The sequence below is a fragment of the Vulpes vulpes genome, chromosome 11 (assembly GCF_048418805.1).
Source record: "Vulpes vulpes isolate BD-2025 chromosome 11, VulVul3, whole genome shotgun sequence".
NCBI classification, from domain to species: domain Eukaryota; kingdom Metazoa; phylum Chordata; class Mammalia; order Carnivora; family Canidae; genus Vulpes; species Vulpes vulpes.
The window spans coordinates 52,660,253-52,680,858 of record NC_132790.1 but is presented as its reverse complement, the minus strand read 5'-3'; the positions used below and the strand labels follow the sequence as shown (position 1 = coordinate 52,680,858).

The window sequence follows — 20,606 nt, the reverse complement described above, 5'->3', positions numbered from 1 at the left end:
ACAGGGAGCCCACCACAGGTCTCTATCCCAGGACCCCAGGATCATGATCTAATCACCCAGGTGCCCCTCATATATCCTATTCTAACTTCTTTTCTCTATATTCCTTAGTAGATGTGTCTTCCTTTGCACAGTGATTTTATCTTCCTTATATCCCAACACAACCCAGTATCAGGCATTTCAAATAAATACTTGATAAATGCATAAAGATTTTATTGGTTCCAAGGTTATCAATTTGATAATTTTTAAAATGTTTATTGTGCCAGCACCTGTTTAATCATATTCTAGTTATGATGATTTCCTTTGCATATATAATAAAATTAAATTATTTTTAAATTAAATTTTAATTATGCTAAACCTATTGCTGTATTTCCAGAGATGGGATAAAGGTTTAAAAATTCAAGATACTTCAAAACCTCTCCCTTATGTGTATTACAACTTTCAGTAGGCTGTACCACACATCACTCATGTACAGGTGAGAGGATAGAACCACTACTTCCACCAGAGCAAATGGGTAAATAATGTTATGGTACAACTAATAAAGTAAAAAAGTCAAATTCAAAAGACCCATCTAATGGTGCTGGTGACATATAAAGGGCAGTGAATATGTCCTAATGAAGGAACTTACAAGGATTACCTTGTGGGTTCTAGCTGGGTAGACTCCGACTTCTTACTTTAATTAAATCTTGGTCATTAGTGCCTGAGCTCTCAATGCTTACTCCCTCATAGTCCCTCTGGTGGCCAGATAACCACTCCAGTCTCTCTTACCATAGAGCCTCTCGAAACACCTTTCAGGCCGCTCTGTTTACTTCCCTGGTGCTCACTGCCACCCTTCCGCATGCCCCACTGAATTTAGTGCTCCTACTTCAGTCTGTACTCAACATTCCCCACCTGGTGTTTTGCTTCTACTTTGGTAAAGGTTTGGTTGGAAACTGAGTTTAACACTGGGGCTGTTTTACTGTAGTGCCTATGTCTTTTAATACTAGAAATATTTGCATTATACTCAGTAATAAAAGCGTATATCTCTGGTTTTTTTCTTTCTAGATCCTGGTTAGATAACAATGGGAAAAGTGCAATTAAAAAACTGAAGAATAGTTTGCCACTTAGAAAAGAACTAGACCGTTTAAAAGATGATCTGTCTCATCAGCTTCAGCTCTCAGACATCAGGTAACAAAGACAGAACCTAATTTAGAGGCTAAAATAAGCATATATTATCTACTGGTCAAGCTTTCCAGGAGTTAGATATTTGCATTTTTAACTTTAATTATTCTGATAACTATAAGTAATCTTCTGTTATCTTTTTCTGAAAGTAGTCAAATGTTCATCTATGTAAGAAAATTATTAATTTCTTGTTTAAAATAGTGAAGTAAGGTTTAGATACTGACATTTTTACCATAACAGTTTAATTTTTAAAGTAATGTTTATAAGAGAAATATCCTTTCCATATGCACATAATATGTAAAAAGTAATTATTCCTCCCTCCTGTGTATTCTTGATTCTGTGTTGTATAGCATGACTTTTCAAAGACGTTTTCATTAACCTGGAAATCACAGTTACATAACGATAACAGGCATTTATTATAAATACAGATTTAACAGCTGTTAAAACAGTAAGGGAGGGGAAAGGGGCCCTGATGTGATGCAGCTGTGGAAGTTGCTGTTCTTATAGAACTCTGAGAAACTGTTGTCCAGTCTCGTGCTTGAACATTCCATTTATTGTTTGTTGTGACCTGTTTTGTTGTTTCCAACAATTATCAGGATTCTTTTTCTTCTTTTGAACTAAGTGACTACTTGGGTATCTAATAGCACCTTTTCTGGTGCCTACGGAGTACTGATAATACATGTATTGTTCTTATATATTCAAATCATAGTTTGGGTTTTTTTTTATCATGGTATTTTATAAAAGATAATTCAGATTTCAAGAAAAGTGTGTAGGCTTGGGGTGTGTGGAATGTTTGGCTTTGTGCTGATAGGTGCTTTTTTATCATCACATCGGTATTTTTAGGCCCTGCTTTGATTAATAAGGGCTTCTTCCAATTCCACAGTCTAGTAGCATGGGCTTTTCTAGCTAACACCCAAATAATATCCTTTTTAAAAGCTTGTAAAATAAATTTATTTACATAAAAGTACCTTTTTCTACTACAAATTCTAAATGATCTGACAAAGAGGCTGGGATTAGGAAAATGAAAGGATTTTTTTTTTTTTTTAGGATTTCTTAAACATGAAAAGAAACAAGCATTATATTACAAATATGGTGTAGAAATATCTCAGTTTTGATTTATGTCATGGTAAATATCAATAAATGTAGAACACATAAACAAAAGCTCTTTGGGTTCTCCATTTTTAAGAGTGCAAAAGCTTTCTGAGACCAAAACAATTGAGGATTATGGATACAACAGCTTTCCACTATTGGAAGATTAGCCAGTGCTTCCAAAAGATGTGGAAATATTGTGACCTGTGACATTGTTTCTAACTCTAAGCTGCCTGCATGAGCGACCATTTATTAATGAGAACTGTATTTAGGGGATCCCTGGGTGGCTTAGCGGTTTAGCGCCTGCCTTCAGCCCAGGGCATGATCCTGGAGTCCCGGGATTGAGTCCCGCATCGGGTTCCCTGCATGGAACCTGCTTCTCCCTCTGCCTGTGTCGTTGCTTCTCTCTCTCTTTGTGTCTCTCATGAATAAATAAATAAAATATTTTTAAAAATAATATTTAGTAGCTTATTTAGTAGTGTACATTCTTTTAAATTATATCATTTTCAACTGTGGGTTAAAGGAAAAATTTTGAAAATCGACTTTATCAGAAATTAAATTCATTAGAATCAATGATAGGATGAAGAAGGAACCTAAGTTTTTTGAGAGCTTGTTTTAAGTGCCTTATACCTTCACATATATTCCCTTCGATTTGTGCTACCTGTGCTAAACGAAGTGATCCCACTTTGTATGTATGAAATGGAAACATTAGGAAAGCTAGCAGCAACTTGTTAAGGTCACAGAGCTAATAAATCACAGCATTAGAATTCAAAGGTGATGTTCTGAGACTACTAACAACCAGTGCTCTTTACCTTTGCACTCCAGTGCCTCTGTGATACCATGTGAGTATCAGGTTCCATTTCGTCACTAATATTCGGTGTTCATTTATAGGATAAGTAGGTTACATGTCATAAAAATCACTTTCCCTAGAATATGACAAAAAGAATCAGATCTAGAACTAGTATTCCTAATTAGGACTTAAATCTAAAACAAAATCATCATTAAATGATGTGGAGATGAAAAAGATGTTAAGTGTTCTCCATTTAATTCCCTTGTTTTAAAATAGAAACAGCATAGTGTATTTGCTCATTTGAAATGTTTGGGTATCTGAACATAGTAGTAATATTTTTACCCTCTAGCATACCATTCATTTTCCATTTGGTTGCTTCATAACAAAATGAGCTAGTTGGAAAACATATGCCTACTTGAGAAAGAAATTCACAGAAATCAAGCAGCTGGGGGTGAATGCATGCTTCTTCCCTCAGGGAGGCCTCGTGTTAATGTGCCTGTGTACTCTGTTGTACTAGGTGGCAGAGGAGCTGGGGCATTGCCCATCGCTGTAGCCAGCTTCATAGTTTAGGCCGCTTAGTGCAGCAGAACTTGGAAATTCTCAAAAATGCAAAAGGTAAGCAATTTCCATTTTCTTTTAAAATATCACTCAGCCGCTATACACATCTATAAATTGTGGAGTAAAACTAAGTGTTAAAAGACCTCTACAGGGATGCCTGGGTGGCTCAGTGGTTGAGCGTCTGTCTTCCACTCAGGTCATGATCCCAGAGTCTGGGATCAAGTCCAGCATCGGGCTCTCTGCGAGGAGCCTGCTTCTTCTCCCTCTGCCTGTCTCTGCTTCTCTCTCTCTCTCTCTCTCTCTCTCTCTCTCTCTCTCTCTCTCGTCTCTCATGAATAAACAAATAAAATCGTTTAAAAAAATAAAATAAAAGACCTTACAGATGTGACTTCATCACAGCTGAACTTTTAAATCTGTTTCTTTGAATAAAACAGCAACATAAAATTAGACTTTTAGGGGTGCGTGGGTGGCTCAGTCAGTTGAGTGACTGACTTGATTTCAGCTCAGGTCATGAGACCTAGCCAGTATCATTGGGCTCCACTCTCAGCAAGGAGTCTGCTTGAGATTCTCCGCCCCCCTTCACGTGCACATGCATGTGCACTCTTCCTCTCTCTAAAATAAATAAATCTTAAAAAATTTTTAATTAGCCTTTAAGCTTCTACTGAATTTAAGCCTGAATTTGTATACTAAATTTAAGTAATTATTTGCCCAATGCTAAAAAAAAAAAAAAAAAAAAAGCTCATCTCTGGATAGTAACCAAAGGGTTTGTGTTTTATCATCAGGATGTACAATAATATTTACAGACCGATCCGGGATGAGTGCAGTGGGCCATGTGATGCTAGGAACAATGGATGTCCATCATCACTGGACAAAAGTAAGGAAAAGTTTCAAAGTAAAAAAACTCTGATTTGTTATAGACCTACTTTTGTTTCAAACTCTATTATGTCAGTGAACTAAAAAACTCGAGTCACAGTTTCAGCTGTTTTCAGGATCGATGTTTATTGTCATGTAGTTAAAATACTTCCGGGCCTCATTTTTAAGTCAATTTTTATATGGAAATTTTATAGTCTTTTCTGAAGTGCAGCCTAAAAAGCCTGCATTCTATTGTTTTTGGTTTTAACAAATTTACTGTGTTATAATGAACATACAATAAACTGCACATATTTAGTGTGTATAATTCAATGAAATTTAACATGTGTAAATATCCATGAAGCCATTAACACAATCAAGGTGGTGAATATATCCATCACCCACAAAAGTATGCTTGTGTCCCTTTGTAAACTCTCTCCTCCATCCCACCACCCTTCCCCAAGCAACCAATAGGCTGCTCTCTATCACATAAATCATTTTATATTACTTGAATTTCATATAAGTGGAATCACAAAGTATGTATTTCTTTGGGGGAGAGGGTTCTGTTTTCTTTATTCAACATAATTATTTTCAGATTCATCTATGCTATTGCACTTTTCAAGAACTTATTCCTTTTTATTCCCATGTAGTGTTTCATCATATAAATATACCAATTTATCCATTTATCTATTGATGGACATTGAATTATGTCAGTTTTAGCAATTAGAAATAAAGCTATTTGGAACATTATGTCCATATGCACATATATTTCCTTTTCTCCTAAAAGTGGAATAGTTAGAACATATGTTAGAGTATTTTACCTCTTAAGAAACTGCTAATGCTTGCGATGGTGGTCTTTTTAATTTTAGCCATTCTAATAGGTGTGTGGTGCTATTACATGGAAACTTAATTTGCATTTCCTTAACGAAAAATAATGGAAGTATCTTTGTGTATGCTTATTTGCTGTCCACATACTCTCTTTTGTGCAGTGTCTATTCAAATCAAATATTTGATAGAAGACATTTGGAAACCTTATCTGACAATGTCTGTGTACCTAATGTATAAAGAACTCTCAAAACTCAGTAGTCAGAAAAACCCAAACAATCCAAAAAGCCAAAAGACATGAACAGCTATATCACAGAAGACCTACAAATGACAAATTTTTTTGAATGGCTAAAATGAAAGATAATGGCATCACCAAAGTCTGGCAGAAATACTGGATCACTCATCCATCACTGATGGGAATCTGTAGAATGGTACAAGGACTCCAGAAAAAAGCATGACAGTACAGAACTAAACGTGTTTAACATATGACCCAGCAGTCACACCTTTGGGCCTTTATTTTAGAAAAGTAAAAATTATGTTCACACAAAAACCTGTACACAAATGCACATAAGAGCCAACAACTAGAAAAACTCTAATGTCAAACTCTGAAGGATATTAAAGTTTTATAACAGGTCAGCAGGTTGTATCAATGTCAGTTTCCCAGTTGTGATGTTATACTACTGTTTTGTAAGATGTTACCATGGGAAAACTGGGTGAAAGATGTATGTATTTACAGTTATCTGAAAATATAAAGTGTTTTAAAGGTAGTTACCATTTATACATAGATAACTTATTGATAGGAAAATGGAGAAAGTAGGTAGGGAAATTATTTTCACAGTGTTAGAAATATATTATAAATTACTTGTAGAATTTGTGTACTATTGTTGCTTTTATTCTAGCAGAGGTTTGTGATACCTTTCCAGTCCTCTGTAAGTTGTACATCGCCAGCTCTCTATATAAAGTCTCAGTCCTTAGCACAGCACCAGGGCCTTCCCCACCCAGCCGTACCAGACTCCGGGGTTGGCCATGTGCTGCCTTTTCATGCTTCCATCTTTGTATATGCTTGTCTCTCTTCCCCCAACACACACCCGCATCCCTCTTGCTAAATACTGTATCTCTTCAGACAGATCACATTAGACTTCCTTAGAAACCTTTACTTGAGGGATGCCTGGGTGGCTCAGAGGTTTAGCACCTGCTTTCTGGCCAGGCTGTGATCCTGGAGTCCTGGAATTGAGTCCCACATCGGGCTCCCTGAATGGAGCCTGCTTCTCCCTCTGCCTGTGTCTCTCGTGAATAAATAAATAAAATCTTAAAAAAATTAAAAAGAAAGAAACCTTTATGTGAATGTCCTCTCTGTGGCACGTAGGACAAAGAATCCTGATTCTTGTTTTGTTTACTTGCACCCCACCTGAAAAGCAGGGCGCAGCTCCTCCCCACCCCACCCCCGACTAGGGAGACCTAATTTCATGCTTAAGTACATGGTAGATGCTCAGTGATGTTTATTGCATGGAATTGAGTTTTGTTGAAATTCTGAAAAAGTAGACTTGGAGCCGAAATACATGTCTTGTATTTCTCACACCCTTCTTTATTAGACCATGTAATCATTCTAAAATAATTTGAGGGGATCCCTGGGTGGCGCAGCGGTTTAGCGCCTGCCTTTGGCCCAGGGCGCGATCCTGGAGACCCGGGATCGAATCCCACATCGGGCTCCCAGTGCATGGAGCCTGCTTCTCCCTCTGCCTGTGTCTCTGCCTCTCTCTCTCTCTGTGACTATCATAAATAAATAAAAATAAAAATAAAAACTTTAAAAAAAAATAAAATAAAATAATTTGAGATTTAAATGTTAGTACTTAAGACTTATTTTCATTTGGAACTATTTCTTTTTTTCTGCAGTCTCTTCAGTCCTATCTAAAACTGCCTAGGATTTATAGTGGTTTGTTTTGAATATTAATATTTCCAGTGTTACGTTAAGTCTTTTTCTTTCACTTATTAGAACTTTCCTTTTAGGAAAACAATTTTCTTATTAAAATTTCTGAATACAATTTTTGGAATCCTAAAATTGAGCTATTGTAAAAACATTAAACTAAGTATTTCTTTTATTTTTTAAAAAATACTGTAGCTTTTTGAACGGTTACCAAGTTATTTTGACCTTCAGAGGAGGCTGATGCTTTTAGAAGACCAAATAAGCTACCTTCTCGGCGGCATACAAGTGGTTTATATTGAGGAATTGCAACCAGTATTGACGCTTGAAGAATATTACTCTCTTCTTGATGTGTTCTATAACAGACTGTTGAAAAACAGAATACCCTTTCACCCTAGAAGTCTGCGTGGTTTACAAATGATCCTTAACAGGTAAATATCTAAAACAAGAACTATTTTTATTCTTTTACTTAGATGTGTGTGTGAGTGGATTAAATTGTTTTGTGTTTCAGTGTGTGATTCTTAGGAACTAAAGAAAAGAATGTCACTCCTGTTAGCAACACTCTTACACATTAAAAAAGTCAATATGAAGGGATTGAAGGATTGACTCTCCAGAACATTCTTGAAATACAATGCTACTTACAGGGCAAAGTTAATCCTATAGAAAACTGTCTAGGATTAAACTAATGTTGAATCAATAGCCCACATTTTTTGTCCACGTACTATTTTCACAACCCTGCTTGGTGCTAAATGCACACCTTACCTCATACCTCACCGTGAAGTGAGCTACTGCCTCCATTTTACAGATGAGGGTGGCCACAGAGTGAGGAAGTATGTGGTTACTCTGAAAGTGTGTCTCTTTGGGGAACAGCAGAACTTAAAGCATAATTTTACTATACTTTTAAAGTGGATTTTCTTGATGAATTCCTTCATTGCTCATCAGACTAATATTTTATTTGGGCGTAGAGTGGGGAACGAGGGATGAGTGATTTTTCCTTTTATGTGTATTTTGTTACAGTGACAGATATGCTCCAAGCTTGCATGAACTCGGGCACTTTAACATCCCAACCCTCTGTGACCCAGCTAACCTCCAGTGGTTTATTCTCACCAAAGCCCAGCAGGCAAGAGACAACATGAAAAGAAAAGAAGAGTAAGTGCCATGAGCCTTTTGTAATGTCCTGCCAGTCTGTTAAAAATCCAGGTATTCAGAATTCATAAATATGGGACATAAAAACTGCATGAAACTTAGGAAATTGACTGATTTGTGTACATTCCATGTTTATTTATCCCCTACCCCATTCTGCCAGGCATTGCATGTGGTGTTTAGGTCTGATGATAACAGCCTAAATTATATTACCACTATGTACCTCCATTTGACAAGCCAGGCTTGTTAGTATAAAAGTCAACTCAGGAGCAGAACAAAAGATAAAAATATCAGAAAGAAATTCTCCAGATGGAAAAAGGTGGCAACAAGGAAAAATTCAGTTACTACTTGAATAACAGGAATCTTTATTGTTTAAAACTTTGAGAACTACTGATGTAAAGCAAGCTTCGTCTGCATTTTAAGTAAATGAGAGGTACCCAGGGAGGGAAAGGCTGTTCCCCACTGTTTCCCTAGTGGAGGGGCCAGCCCTGGAGAGGGCCTCAGCAAAGGTTGCCCTCTCTGGCTCGATCCTCCTCCAAAATTGCACCCCAGAAGGACTGATGGGCACTCCTGATTATAAAGGTTGTGGCCTAAGGGTCAGGGCAACCCCCAGGGAGGAGGCCAGAGGCTTCTCCGAGTAGGAATGGGAATGCATGGCCCTGCCCAGAGATGTGTATAAAGATGTGTCATTGGAGAACTACACAGTAACTTGGCCATGATATGAGGCTCTCCGTTTCTAAGCCAGACTGTTAATATCTTTTTTTTTTTTTCTGAGCCAGTGAGAAAAGTCCTTTATAAAAAAAGTTTGTCAGTCCCTGCTGTTGGTGGTACCTATGGTTCTTCCTGTCTGATCCTGGGAAAAGCAGGTACAGGTCCAGCTGGGACATTCTGAGAGCCCCATCAACCCTAACTGCTGTCTGCCTTCTCTAAGCAGCCTTGTCTAGAAGGAGTTATCTTACAGAAAAGACTAGCAGCACCTGAGAAAGTGTTCTGTGTGTTGCTGAAGGGAGTGAGTCAGCAACTACACACTCCTGCTACTAACCGCCAGCTCACTGCAATGACCGTTTCTGTTTCCAAATCTTTTTCTGGCTTATGGATATTTCATGGTACTCTTCTCCTTTATGCAGAGATTAAGTAAATAGGGACACCTGGGTGGTCAAGCATCTGCCTTCAGCTCAGGTCATGATCTCAGGGTCCTGGGATCCAGCCCCCTGGAGTCTCCCTCCTGAGAAGTCAGGAGTCTGCTTCTCTCTCTCCCTCTGCCCCCTGCTTGTGCTCTCTCTCTCTCTCTCTCTCTCAAATAAATGGATAACATCTTAAAAAAAAAAAAAAAAGGAGTGGGTAAATAGAGGTTATTTGGGTATTTTTAACCAGTGCAATACTTAAACTTCTTTGGGAATCCTTGACTCTGGCAGTTTTGCTTTGCTCCCCTTATTGTGTGGGCTTCCCAAGTGATGTCCATGCTGGTCTGCACACCTCTCAAGGGTGTGACAAGGTGGAGGCCTCTTTCGCACATCCCAAGATTCAGAAGATTGAAACTATTTACCCAAACATATCTCTAATCATTGGCCACCTGTGGGAGAATGCATTTAAGATACTGAGTTCTGCCCTGATTTGTCTGCTTTGTAGGCCTTCACTCAAGCCCTTGATGGAACAAGAGGCATTGCAGCCCACAGGCCAGGGATGGGCATAGAAGAAAGTGGAGGGGAAGTACCTCCTCCCCAGCTCCCTGGTCTTGTTGTGAGCCTGCTGAGTGTTTGGAAGTCTCTAGAAGTCATTACTGCCCAAGGGTCAGATTGGAGGTGGTTCCTAAAACCAGGGCTTTTACACTCATCTTTATGCTTTCTTTGGTCACTAACAGCTGCTCAGTGAGGCAGGATAAGAACATTTTAAATTATGTATTAATTACCTTTACCTATTGCTGCTAAAAGATTTAACAAATTCTTTCAGAGATACATGCTTAGGAACTATTGGCATGTCTTCTAAGCATGTTATTTACCCTTTGTGGATACCATTTTCATTGTTGAGAGTAGAAGGACCTGCGGATGGCACTAGAGGGTATTATGCTAAGTGAGATAATTCAGTCTGAGAAAGACAAATACCACATGATTTCACTCATATGTGGAATTTCAGAAACAAAACAGATGAATATAGGGGAAGGGAAGGAAAAATAAGATACAGAGAGGGAAGCAAACAATATGAGACCCTTAAGTCTAGGAAACAAACAGTTGTTGGAGGGGAGGTAGGTGAGGGGATGGGGCACTGGGTGATGGGCATTAAGGAGGTACGTGATGCGACGACACTGGGTGTTATATGCAACTGATTAATCAAATCACTAAACTCCACCTCTGAAACTAATACTACACTGTATGTGAACTAGCTTGGGCTTAAATAAAATCTTGAAAGAAAGTTAGAGCTTCAATATATAACATTAATCTATTTTATGTTCTTTTATTTGGTGATAGCTTGTAGCAATATTATGTTTATTTTCAATATAACAGGTTAAAGGTTATTGAAAATGAATTGATACAGGCTTCAACGAAGAAATTTTCCCTGGAAAAGTTTTATAAGGAGCCCAGCGTTTCTAGTAAGCAAATGGTGGACTGTTGTAAGAGACTTCTAGAACAGTCACTGCCTTACCTGCAAGGGATGCACCTCTGCATTTCACATTTTTATTCTGTTATGCAAGATGGAGACCTTTGTATTCCTTGGAACTGGAAGGATGGAGAAGCCATTAAGTAACACAGAAATCTGTATTCTTTTTGAAGAGATAAGAAACTGTTAAATTTATTTAAATCCACAATTTGATATAGCAGTATTATTTACATATTACAAGTAGGAAGTCTCTAACTGCTGCTCTAAAAGTAAACCTTTTTTAAAAATTAATTTCTGCTACATAACTTGTTTTAAAAGGTTTTATCTCCCAGTCTTATGGTGTTTCTTATCTGATTGGCATGATTGGGTAAAAAGATGTCAAAATGAAAGAACCTATTTTTAGCGGTATGTAAAAGAGGGATTCTACAGAGGTAAGGAAATTGTATATTTTTATATGAGTGAATGTGGCTACTGTTTGAAACAGGTCTCATTCAGCATAGCTCTGGAGCAGTGGAACTCATCCAGCGTGCAGCTGTAGAATTCATCTGTGTCCATATGAACATGTGTTTTGCAGCCAGTAAGGGACAGTTGCACCAAAGCAGGAGAGCAGCAAAACTTAGATAACCAAGCTTTTCCCTAAAGAAAGAGTAGAAGGAAAAAAAAAAAAAAAAAGCAATTGGGTGTATAAATACTATTGACATTGTCACAAGCAGTCCGATACTAGTTTGTTAAAACATCTTAGTGACAGAAAATGTAGGTTTAAATCTGTAAGTTTTCCGACCCATTAAAATATTACAGCTGTTGGTAGCATGACACTGACACACAGTAGAGGTCTTTGAATCAGTGAGGTGATGCCTTTGTCTTTGTGGACAAACTATCCAGTAAATAGGGGTAGGAATGACTCGGGCCATTCAGGATTTCTGGCACCCCTCAGTGGGTCCTCCTGCCCCTGCCGGCCCCTGTGAGCACCCCCATGCCCACCTCGGCCCCCGGGGCCACAGGGGGCCCTCTCTGCAGACACAGGACTCCTCTCCACAGGCGTTTCCCTTGGATAATATTATTTCACCAGATCCAGAACCTCTTCGGCTCATTTCTCAAGAGGACCAGGTGAATCCCGAGGTGGGATGCTGTGTTTGTAGCCCCTCCTGCTGAAGAAAAGGGAAAGGAATTTTTTCCACCGTGCGCCAGAAAGAAAAGGAGCTGTTAACAGCCATTCTTGAGGCACATTTTAGATTCATCAAAACACTATTATTTAAACTGTTAAATTCAAATATGTGTTCAAAAGAAATACTGATTTGTAGTTTTTCTGGTTTGTGCATATCATCTCTTTGAAGCTTCAGTAACAACTCTACTGATTTTTTTTTCCTAATGTAAGAATGTTGCCCTTAAAGATTTTCCAGAGCCAGATGATGAGAGTAAAAATCCCTTCCTTAGAGATTACATAAGGAAATTTATTGAAAAATTGGTTTGGATTATGCCATTTCTAATGGCAACTAATAACAGAATCCTTAGTGATATGTTTTGAATTGGACTTTGTCCCAGAACTGATTGTTAATAATAACATAATAAATAGTACATTAAACAGATTGTTTTTATTGTCATTCAGTTATTAATAGTTTTACAACTATTGCAACATAGTAGGAAGTTATAAGAAATTGCTGGCCTCCATGACTGCCTCTCCCTGTCTAACACAAAGGGGGAAACCTCCGTCCCCCCACTGAAAACTGGGACAGGGACAGGCCCTTCCGACTGAAGCCATGGGTGGGAAACGGTCTCCAGAGGGACCTGGGCTCCAAACCCAGGCCGACCTCTCCCGAGGAAGCAGCAGGCCCTACCTCCTCCTTTATTTCTTAAAAGACCTAAGGTCCAGACAGCCTGCCTGAGCTAATGAGAGGCGGTGGGCATTGGGAACTGGACAGGTGAACAGGAGGGGGCAGGGCTGTGTCAGAAGTCAGCTCACTTGTGGAACCTCTAAGACTGTGTGTGCATCCCAGGCAGCGGTCCCTGAAGTGGACCCCTGCAGCTCAGACCACTGTCCCAGCGCCCTGGGACTAACCCAGCCTCAGCACCCCACCCCACCTGTCCTGGAGGGACCTGCCTGAGCTTCACCGGAGCAAGCCAGTAAAGACCACATCAGTCCTGTGGAGACTCATGGCTCCAAGACTCTGGGCTCTTCTGCAGGAGGCCATGGTACTGGCAGCCTTCTGCCACAGGCCACAGAGCTGGGAACCCAAACTCCCAGGAGGCTAGCTCCCAGACCCAGGGTGCAGGAGCCACTGATGCATTGGGTGAGGCCTGGCAGCTGGCACCGCAAACCGCCTCCCTGTTTCAAGAGTGCCTCTGATCTCTGCCACCTGGCCACAACTCCAGCCATGAGCTCCCTGACCTGGCAGGGCCACCCAAGTGCCTGTCCCAGGAGTAGGAATTGACACAATCCCCAGGGCACCTAAGTAGGACTCCTCGTGGCTCCCGGCACTGAGTGATCCTCGACAAGGCCTCACTTGGCCTCAGTCTCCCCATCCGTAAAAGGAGACACTGGGTCGTGTTCTTGGAAGTTCTTCTCACCCTCAGTGAGTCTGCCCCAGGAATGCAGACCCCTCCCTTGGATGGTCCTGGCTGCCAGCCCGGGCACCCCTCACTCCTGAGCAGTTGAGACAAGGAAGAGGAGGTGAAACAGCCCGTGGCCACACAAATCAGAGTTGGTGTCATGGGGCCCTCTTCTAACCCCACTTCCCTGCTACTACAACCTCAGTCTACTGGTCACTCGAAACCCTTCCCTCATGAATGCATACCTGTTATGGGGCATTATAGGAATATTTCCCCCTAAGGTGACAAATGTTGCACATGGGGAAACTGACACCCAAAATAAAGGGGAGACTTGGCCAAGGGCACACTGCCTCCTGGAGGCAGGAGAGGTGGGACTAGAACCCAGGTGTCCCAAGGGGTATGAGGGGAGGGGTCTGAGCCGGCAGCAGCACCCCCAGCCCTGCAGGGCCCATCACCAGATTCACACTGGGTGTAGGTGGACCATGTCAAGATCAGATGTGCCCTGGAGCAGTCCTTGTCCTGGCAGGTGTGAGGGCATAGCAGACACAGAGACCTTACGTGGTGAGGGATGTGAGGCCCCGCCACTGTGGTGTGGGTGGGTCAGCAGGCAGCAGGGCCATCCTGGCACCTATGGGACTTGTAAGAGCAGGGAGGCCTGGCAGCCACTCAACCAGATGGCTCCACAGCCTTCGTTCTCCCCATTCCAGTCAGGCCTGGGTGCACTCTGGCACCCCACAAGTGCCTATGGGCATCATTCGTGCAGCATTTGCACACATCTGCCCCAAAGTCCATCATAGCAGCTAATGTGAAGGAAACCGATTCAGCACAGGGTGTGGCCCACCATGGAGGAGGCCATCAGACTTCACCCTCCGAATCTTTTGGAGGTTGTCCATTTTTCATTTTCCCTGTCAATACCACAGGCATTGCCCTAGACCTAGTGTCAGCACCCATGAGTCAGAGACTTCCAGGTCAGCAGAACTGGCAGTGTAATCCGCCGGAGGGACGATCTATATAGACACCGGCTCCAGACCCCGCTTCCACCCCCACCCCACAAAGCAGGATGTTTAAACTTTGGAGCAAAATCTTGGCTGAATGATTTCCTGATCTTTTTCCTATTAGTCATTGAGCAAACACTTAGGAAGCACCTACTGTATGCAGGCAGTGGGAACACAGCAAGACCAAGCAGACAAGAGCCTGCATTTGGTTTATGCTTCTTGGGGCTGACACAAATTACAAACCGGGTAACAGGTGCATTCCCTCACAGTCTTGAAACCAGAAGTCCAAAATCAAGGTGTCAGGGAGACCATGCTCCTTCCAGAGGCCTGGGAGGACAGTCCTTTCTTGGCCTCTTCTGGGCTCTAGGGCTGCCAGTGTTTCTGGCTTGTGGCCACATCACTCCAATCTCTGCCTCTGTGTGTCGGCTCAAAACTCACCCTGTGTCTCTCCTCGAAGAATGCAGGTGAATGGGTGTAGGGCCTACTGGATAATTTAGGTTAAGCCTCTCCTCTCAAGACCCATAACTTAACCACATTTGTTAGAGAAGGTCGTATTCACAAGGTTGCAGCAGTTAGGACATGAACACATCCTTTGGGGCCACCATTCAATCCACTGTCCTGGTGACTGGGGGTCACCATTGCAAGCCCCATTTATTTTAATCTTCCCTTGAATGATGTTGCAGAGGGAACCCACCATCTGTGAGCAACATGCCAAGTCCACCTGAGACCCTGGTAAGGTGCACACTCTCCTTCCTATTCGAGCATTATTTCACATCCACTAGCCTTCCCAAAGTTAGAGTTTCCTGGGATTCCAGGCTCCACCTAGCCTGCCCTATTTACTGGGTATTTGAATTGGTTCCAGCCTCTCACTTTTCTAGTTTGTCTGCAGTGAACTTGTGTGTGCACATGCTTCTCTTTTCTCCTTGGGATGCTGAGTTCCAAGTTAGAGCTGTGTTGTAGGCGCTCTCTGCCACTGACCTACTTGCTGCTGCTCAGCATGAAGCCATACTTCCTACATGCTCTGCAGAACCAGAGGGAATTCCTTTAAGCTTCTCTACTTCAGACTGAGCACCATAGTAAATTTTTTCAGTAGAGTGCCCTGGAGGTGCATTGCAGGAGGCAGGGGCCCCTCCTGCTGATTCTGGAGGCTGCACAATTGGTCAGAAGTATGAGTGTGGTGGCAACCTGTGGAGATTTGCCCAGAACACATGGCCCCAGCTGGGCCTGGTGGCCCTTTTGACACTGTGAGTGCCTGGCCTCCTGCCATTTGGTGTCCCCAGGGCCTCACTCATCCCTGGTTCCTGCTGACATAGTGATAGACAGTGAAGTTGAGAAGGCCTAGCAGACAGGCTTGCTCACCCCTACATTGTACAGGGGGGATACTAAGACCAGGAGAGGCAGGATTCTGACTGGGTCACAGGACACATCGACTGCAGAATCAAGGCTGGACCCATGGGCTTTTGCTCCCCAGGCCTGAGAACTGGGGCTTCCTGGGGTCCTCATTCTGAGCCCCTACTTACTGTCTCATACTCCAGCATAACTGAACCAGTCACTCCATTCCTGAGGGTCAAGCAGCTGCCCATTGTCCCACCAAAGCATCATCCAGAGCCTATCCACCAGGAGAGGCAGACCTAGAAGGGCTGCCCCGCCCAAAGGCTCTGTCCACCTCAGAATGCCTCAAGGAGAGCTCCTGGCAAGGCTCTAGCCACTTTGTACTCATGGCCCAGGGTAGCCCTGAGTTCCACCCCCTGGGCTGTACCCAGAAACACAGGGCCGACAGGTCCTACACATCCTGGTTTGTTCCTATCTCAACCAAAGAGGTATCCTTCTGGCTCTGGCTGGGACCAAACATACTGCTATGATACCAACATCAGAACCAAAGTATTAAACACCAAAAACTTATGAGCAAAATACTAAGGTGGCTTGAGAGGTAAAAGAAGGTCTAGAAAACATTATGTGTCAAAATCTAAGTTAAATTTATATGGGGTTTGAAAGCAGTTGGTGTGTTCTTCTAAGAAGTCCTGTGCGCAGTCCTGTGCGCTTCCAGGGGAGGCAGAAGCATCCTCAACGTGAGCGTGATGGCGGGCTGTTCTGACCATGAGTGTCTCAGAAAGGTGTGGCCACGCAAATACTCATAAATTCAAAAGGAAAATCGGTTATTCCCAGTAAGGACATTTTTCAGCTTGCAGGTGAAGGCCCAGGGGGCAGAAGGGCTGGGAAGAAGGGAAGAGCCTGGAAGTAGAGGGGTTGGTCCAAGGGAGCCACATGTTGGCAGAGCACCTCCTGGTGGTGAGATGGTAACAGGAACTGCTGAGAATGGTGGGGAGCTCCTTGCTCCAGCCTTAGCCAGGCCGCGGGTCGGTAGGGATGGGAGGGAGTGCCTGGAGCCAGTGACTTTCAGTGAAGCCTTAGGAGGCAGTGGAAAGGCCACCTTCTGCGCAGGTGTGCTGGATGGGCCCTGGTCATTGAGAGGAGCCCCCTGCATGCTCCCATGCTGAGATCTGGGCCTCTCTTGGGGCTTCTCCACAGAAGCTGGAGAAGCTTCAGGTACATCTGCCTTCAGTGGTGGGTAGGTGAGTTCTCCACTTACCTCGTTTACCCAGAAAAACGTATCTAGAGGTTTCTTCCCTTGTCCAAATGGACTCTTAGACATAGCTACAAAGGAGAAAATTGAGACAACACAGGTGTTGTTGGACAGCTAAAGGTGTCCATAGTGGGGGCAGAGGGCTCCCTCTACACAGTCAGGGTCAAAGGGAGCCACCAACCCCTGGGCGAGGATCAGATAGCCTGTGCCAGGATTCGGTCAGGGAGACAGATGCTTTCCCAGATGCTTCAGAAATCGTCCCAGGGCCAGGAGCAGGCCTTGCTGGAGACTCCAGATGAATTCTAGTGTCTTTTAAAACATGTCTTTTCAAATTTTTAAATTTTAACCAAGTATACTGAGAAATATACTTTAAATCCTGACCTACTTCAGAAGTGTATTTGTGTATGTTGTATGATGGATACTAAGAATTTCATAGAACTTAAATGGTTATGTGCAACAGTCTTGGTATTTTCTATGCAATTCAATCCTAAATTCCTTATGAAAATCCTAGTTGCTCCTCCTTAAAGTCATTTTCTAAAGAAAGTAATAATGATTAATAAACTATAGTTTGAAAAACACTGAGATTAAGAGGAAAATGGAGAATGCTGGGTCTTCTAAAAAAGAGGACCAAAAAAATCACTCTGCAAATTTTACAAAAACATGACCATGTGTGGTCTGCAGAATGGTTCCCCAGAGAAGGCCATGCCCTAGTCCTTGGAACTTGTGACTGTTTCATTACACGGCAAAAGGAAATTTGCAGATGGAATTAAAATTACAGACTTTACCTTAAATTAGGGATTATCCTGTATTATCTGGGAGCCCCAATCCAATCATTTGATCTCGAAAAAGCAGAGAGCTTTATCTGACTGGGGTCAAGAGATACAGCAGGAGGAGCCGTACGACAGAATCTAAGTATGAGAAAGACTCGCCTACCATTGGTGGCCTGATGGTGGCCGGCCAAGTGGAAACCATGAGAAGGAAATAAATTCTATCAAATGAATGAGTCTGGAAGTGGATTTTCCTCTAGAGTCTCCAAATAAGGGCCAGGGTAGACAGACCTTGATGTGAGCCTTATGAGAGAGTACCAAGCCACACTTAACCAGACTCAGGACCTACCACTGTGGGAGAGAATAAATGGCTCTTGTTCCAAGTCGCTAGATTTGTGGTCACTTGTTACAGCAACAACAGGAACTCATACACGATGTGAACACTTTTCTAGGACCAGTGGGCGAGATGGGCTGCAAAGCTGAGGACTCCTGAGCTCAGGGTAAGCCTGCCTTTGGTGTGGGCCTGTGAGCCAGACGGGGGGACTCTTTCTACTTTCTTTCTGTCAAGCTTGATAATTGCTTCACCTTCTTTAAAGTAGACAATGACTGTCACTCCTGAGAAATGTCAAGGTACACTACCTAGCAGGTCAACCAGCCTTCAAGGTCCTGACACCTATATCCTGTGAAGCTGTGATTAGCCAACAAGCAGAAAGGATTTCCCCAGCTTCCCCCTGGTGTCCACAAGGCCATGGATAAGTCAGCACATTCCACATTGATTTCCATAATTGTGGTAGCTGATAACAGGGGCATGGTGGATTGAATAGCTAGGGCCTGACCAGGAACTGGGGGACTGGAAAGGTGTAAAGGATTTGAAGCTCACCTATAGAAAAGTGCTAGAGTGGAGGTGTCTGTGTAGGGAGCTTCAGAAAGAAGAAGTGGTGTTAGAAGACTGGGGGCTCCTAGCAACCTGGTCTTTGTTGGGTGAAGCGCTTCCCACTCTATCCCAGCCTAGATTCCGCCTGGTGACCCCAGGCCCTTCCAATGCTGCCACACACATACACTTCACCCTCCTGTGCTCTGCTGTGTCATAGTGTCCTATGTCCCCAATCTAGAGGGCTCTCTGACAGCCCCTTCCCCTATCCACTACTTCTGATTCCTGCTAGGCCTATCTCTTGGCTCCACAGCAGCTTCAGTGTTTTTATGTTTTTTCTAGAACATAAACTTATAGACAAGGGGTATGTCCTCCTTTGACAGAGGTAGTTCATTTTCAGCACAGTGGACACCAGAGATTCTTGGGTTAGGAATTTCTCATAGGTCCACTCTCTCTTCAGCTGGGTTTGGCTCACCCTAGACTTCATATCCCCTGCAAGGCCTCATCTCCCTAAGAATTAGATCTGTTTCGTGTGTTGCCAGCTGCTGAGATTCTGCTTCAGCCCAGGGTCACCTTGAATTTTCACCAAGCAGCCTCTGACTAGGGGCTACCCTGAACTGGGGTCATTCCAACCTGGAGCCAACCCAACCTGGGGACACACAGACCTGGGGCTACCTTTGGCCTGAGGGTACCCGGACCTGGGGCCACCCTGCTCCATGGATTGAGCAGCTGCTGGGTGTCTCAGGGTGCTAGCCTATCATGCTCACAGGAGATGGAGTGACTGTCCTCTTAGATGGGACCAAGTCATCCACTAGGGTTTTCTCCTCTCCTTTAAAAAAAAAAAAATATATATATTAACATATACATTACTATATTAATATATATTATATTGTATATTACATATTTTTATATTTTTATTGGTGTTTGATTTGCCAACACCCAGTGCTCATTCCATCAAGTGCCCCCATCAATGCATGTCACCCAGTGACCCCATCCCCCTGCCCACTTCCTCTTTCACTACCCTTTGTCCGTTTCCCAGAGTTAGGAGTCTCTCATGTTTTGTCACCCTCTCTAATTTTCCCCACTCAGTTCCCCTCTTTTCCCCTATAATCCCTTTCACTATTTCTTATATTCCCTGTATGAGTGAAACCATATGATGATTGTCCTTTTCCAATTGACTTACTTTACTCAGCGTAATGCCCTCCAGTTCCATCCACGTTGAAGCAAATGGTGGGTATTTGTCATTTCTAATGGCTGAGTAATGTTCCATTGCATACATAGACCACATCTTCTTTATCCATCATCTGTTGAAGGACACCGAGGCTTCTTTCACAGTTGTACTATTGTGGACATTGCTGCTATGAACATTGGGGTGCAGGTGCCTGGCGTTCCACTGCATCTGTACTTTGGGGTAAATTCCCAGCAGTGCAACTGCTGGGTCATAGGGTAGCTCTATTTTTAACTCTTTGAGGAACCTCCACACAGTTTTCCTGAGTGGCTGTACTGGTTCACATTCCCACCAACAGTGCAAGAGGGTTCCCCTTTCTCCACATCCTCTCCAACATTTGTTTCTTATCTTGTTAATTTTCCCCATTCTGACTGGTGTGAGGGGGTATCTCCTTGTGGTTTTGATTTGTATTTCCCTGATGGCAAGTGATGTGGAGCATTTTCTCATGTGCTTGTTGGCCATGTGTGTGTCTTCTTTGGTGAAATTTCTGTTAATGTCTTTTTCCCATTTCATGATTGGCTTGTTTGTTTTTTGGGTGTTGAGTTTAATAAGTTCTTTATAGATCTTATAGATCTTGGAAACTAGCCCTTTATCTGATACGTCATTTGCAAATATCTTCTCCCAATCTGTAGGTTGTCTTTTAGTTTTGTTGACTGTTTCTTTTGCTGTGCAGAAGCTTTTTATCT

General features: G+C 42.7%; 2 protein-coding genes across 3 annotated transcripts in view; one reads left to right on the top strand and one right to left on the bottom strand.

Moving 5' to 3' along the window:
* The window catches only part of TCAIM (T cell activation inhibitor, mitochondrial), a 55,092-nt gene extending 42,578 nt beyond the window's left edge, over positions 1–12,514 (top strand). Inside the window, exons 6-11 of one of the 2 annotated variants that reach the window (XM_026016382.2) lie at positions 1,042–1,164; positions 3,555–3,652; positions 4,378–4,469; positions 7,389–7,621; positions 8,208–8,339; positions 10,835–12,514. In XM_026016382.2, coding sequence (XP_025872167.2) covers positions 1,042–1,164; positions 3,555–3,652; positions 4,378–4,469; positions 7,389–7,621; positions 8,208–8,339; positions 10,835–11,075 — 919 coding nt within the window. In that variant the 3' untranslated portion in view covers positions 11,076–12,514. Of the gene's footprint in view, positions 1–1,041; positions 1,165–3,554; positions 3,653–4,377; positions 4,470–7,388; positions 7,622–8,207; positions 8,340–9,962 lie in introns of both variants that reach the window. The other variant, XM_072727422.1, reaches the window with a different exon arrangement.
* A 4,013-nt stretch (positions 12,515–16,527) lies between these two features.
* CUNH3orf86 (chromosome unknown C3orf86 homolog) lies at positions 16,528–17,149 on the bottom strand. Its single transcript, XM_026016404.2, has one exon. It carries the CDS (start codon positions 17,121–17,123, stop codon positions 16,611–16,613), a length of 513 nt encoding a protein of 170 aa, XP_025872189.1. The 5' UTR covers positions 17,124–17,149; the 3' UTR covers positions 16,528–16,610.
* Positions 17,150–20,606: the final 3,457 nt, after the last annotated feature.

Bases quoted from the DNA above. Each gene is read 5' to 3' on its own strand.
- CUNH3orf86 (XM_026016404.2), bottom strand. From the start codon at position 17,123: ATGTCTAAGAGTCCATTTGGACAAGGGAAGAAACCTCTAGATACGTTT.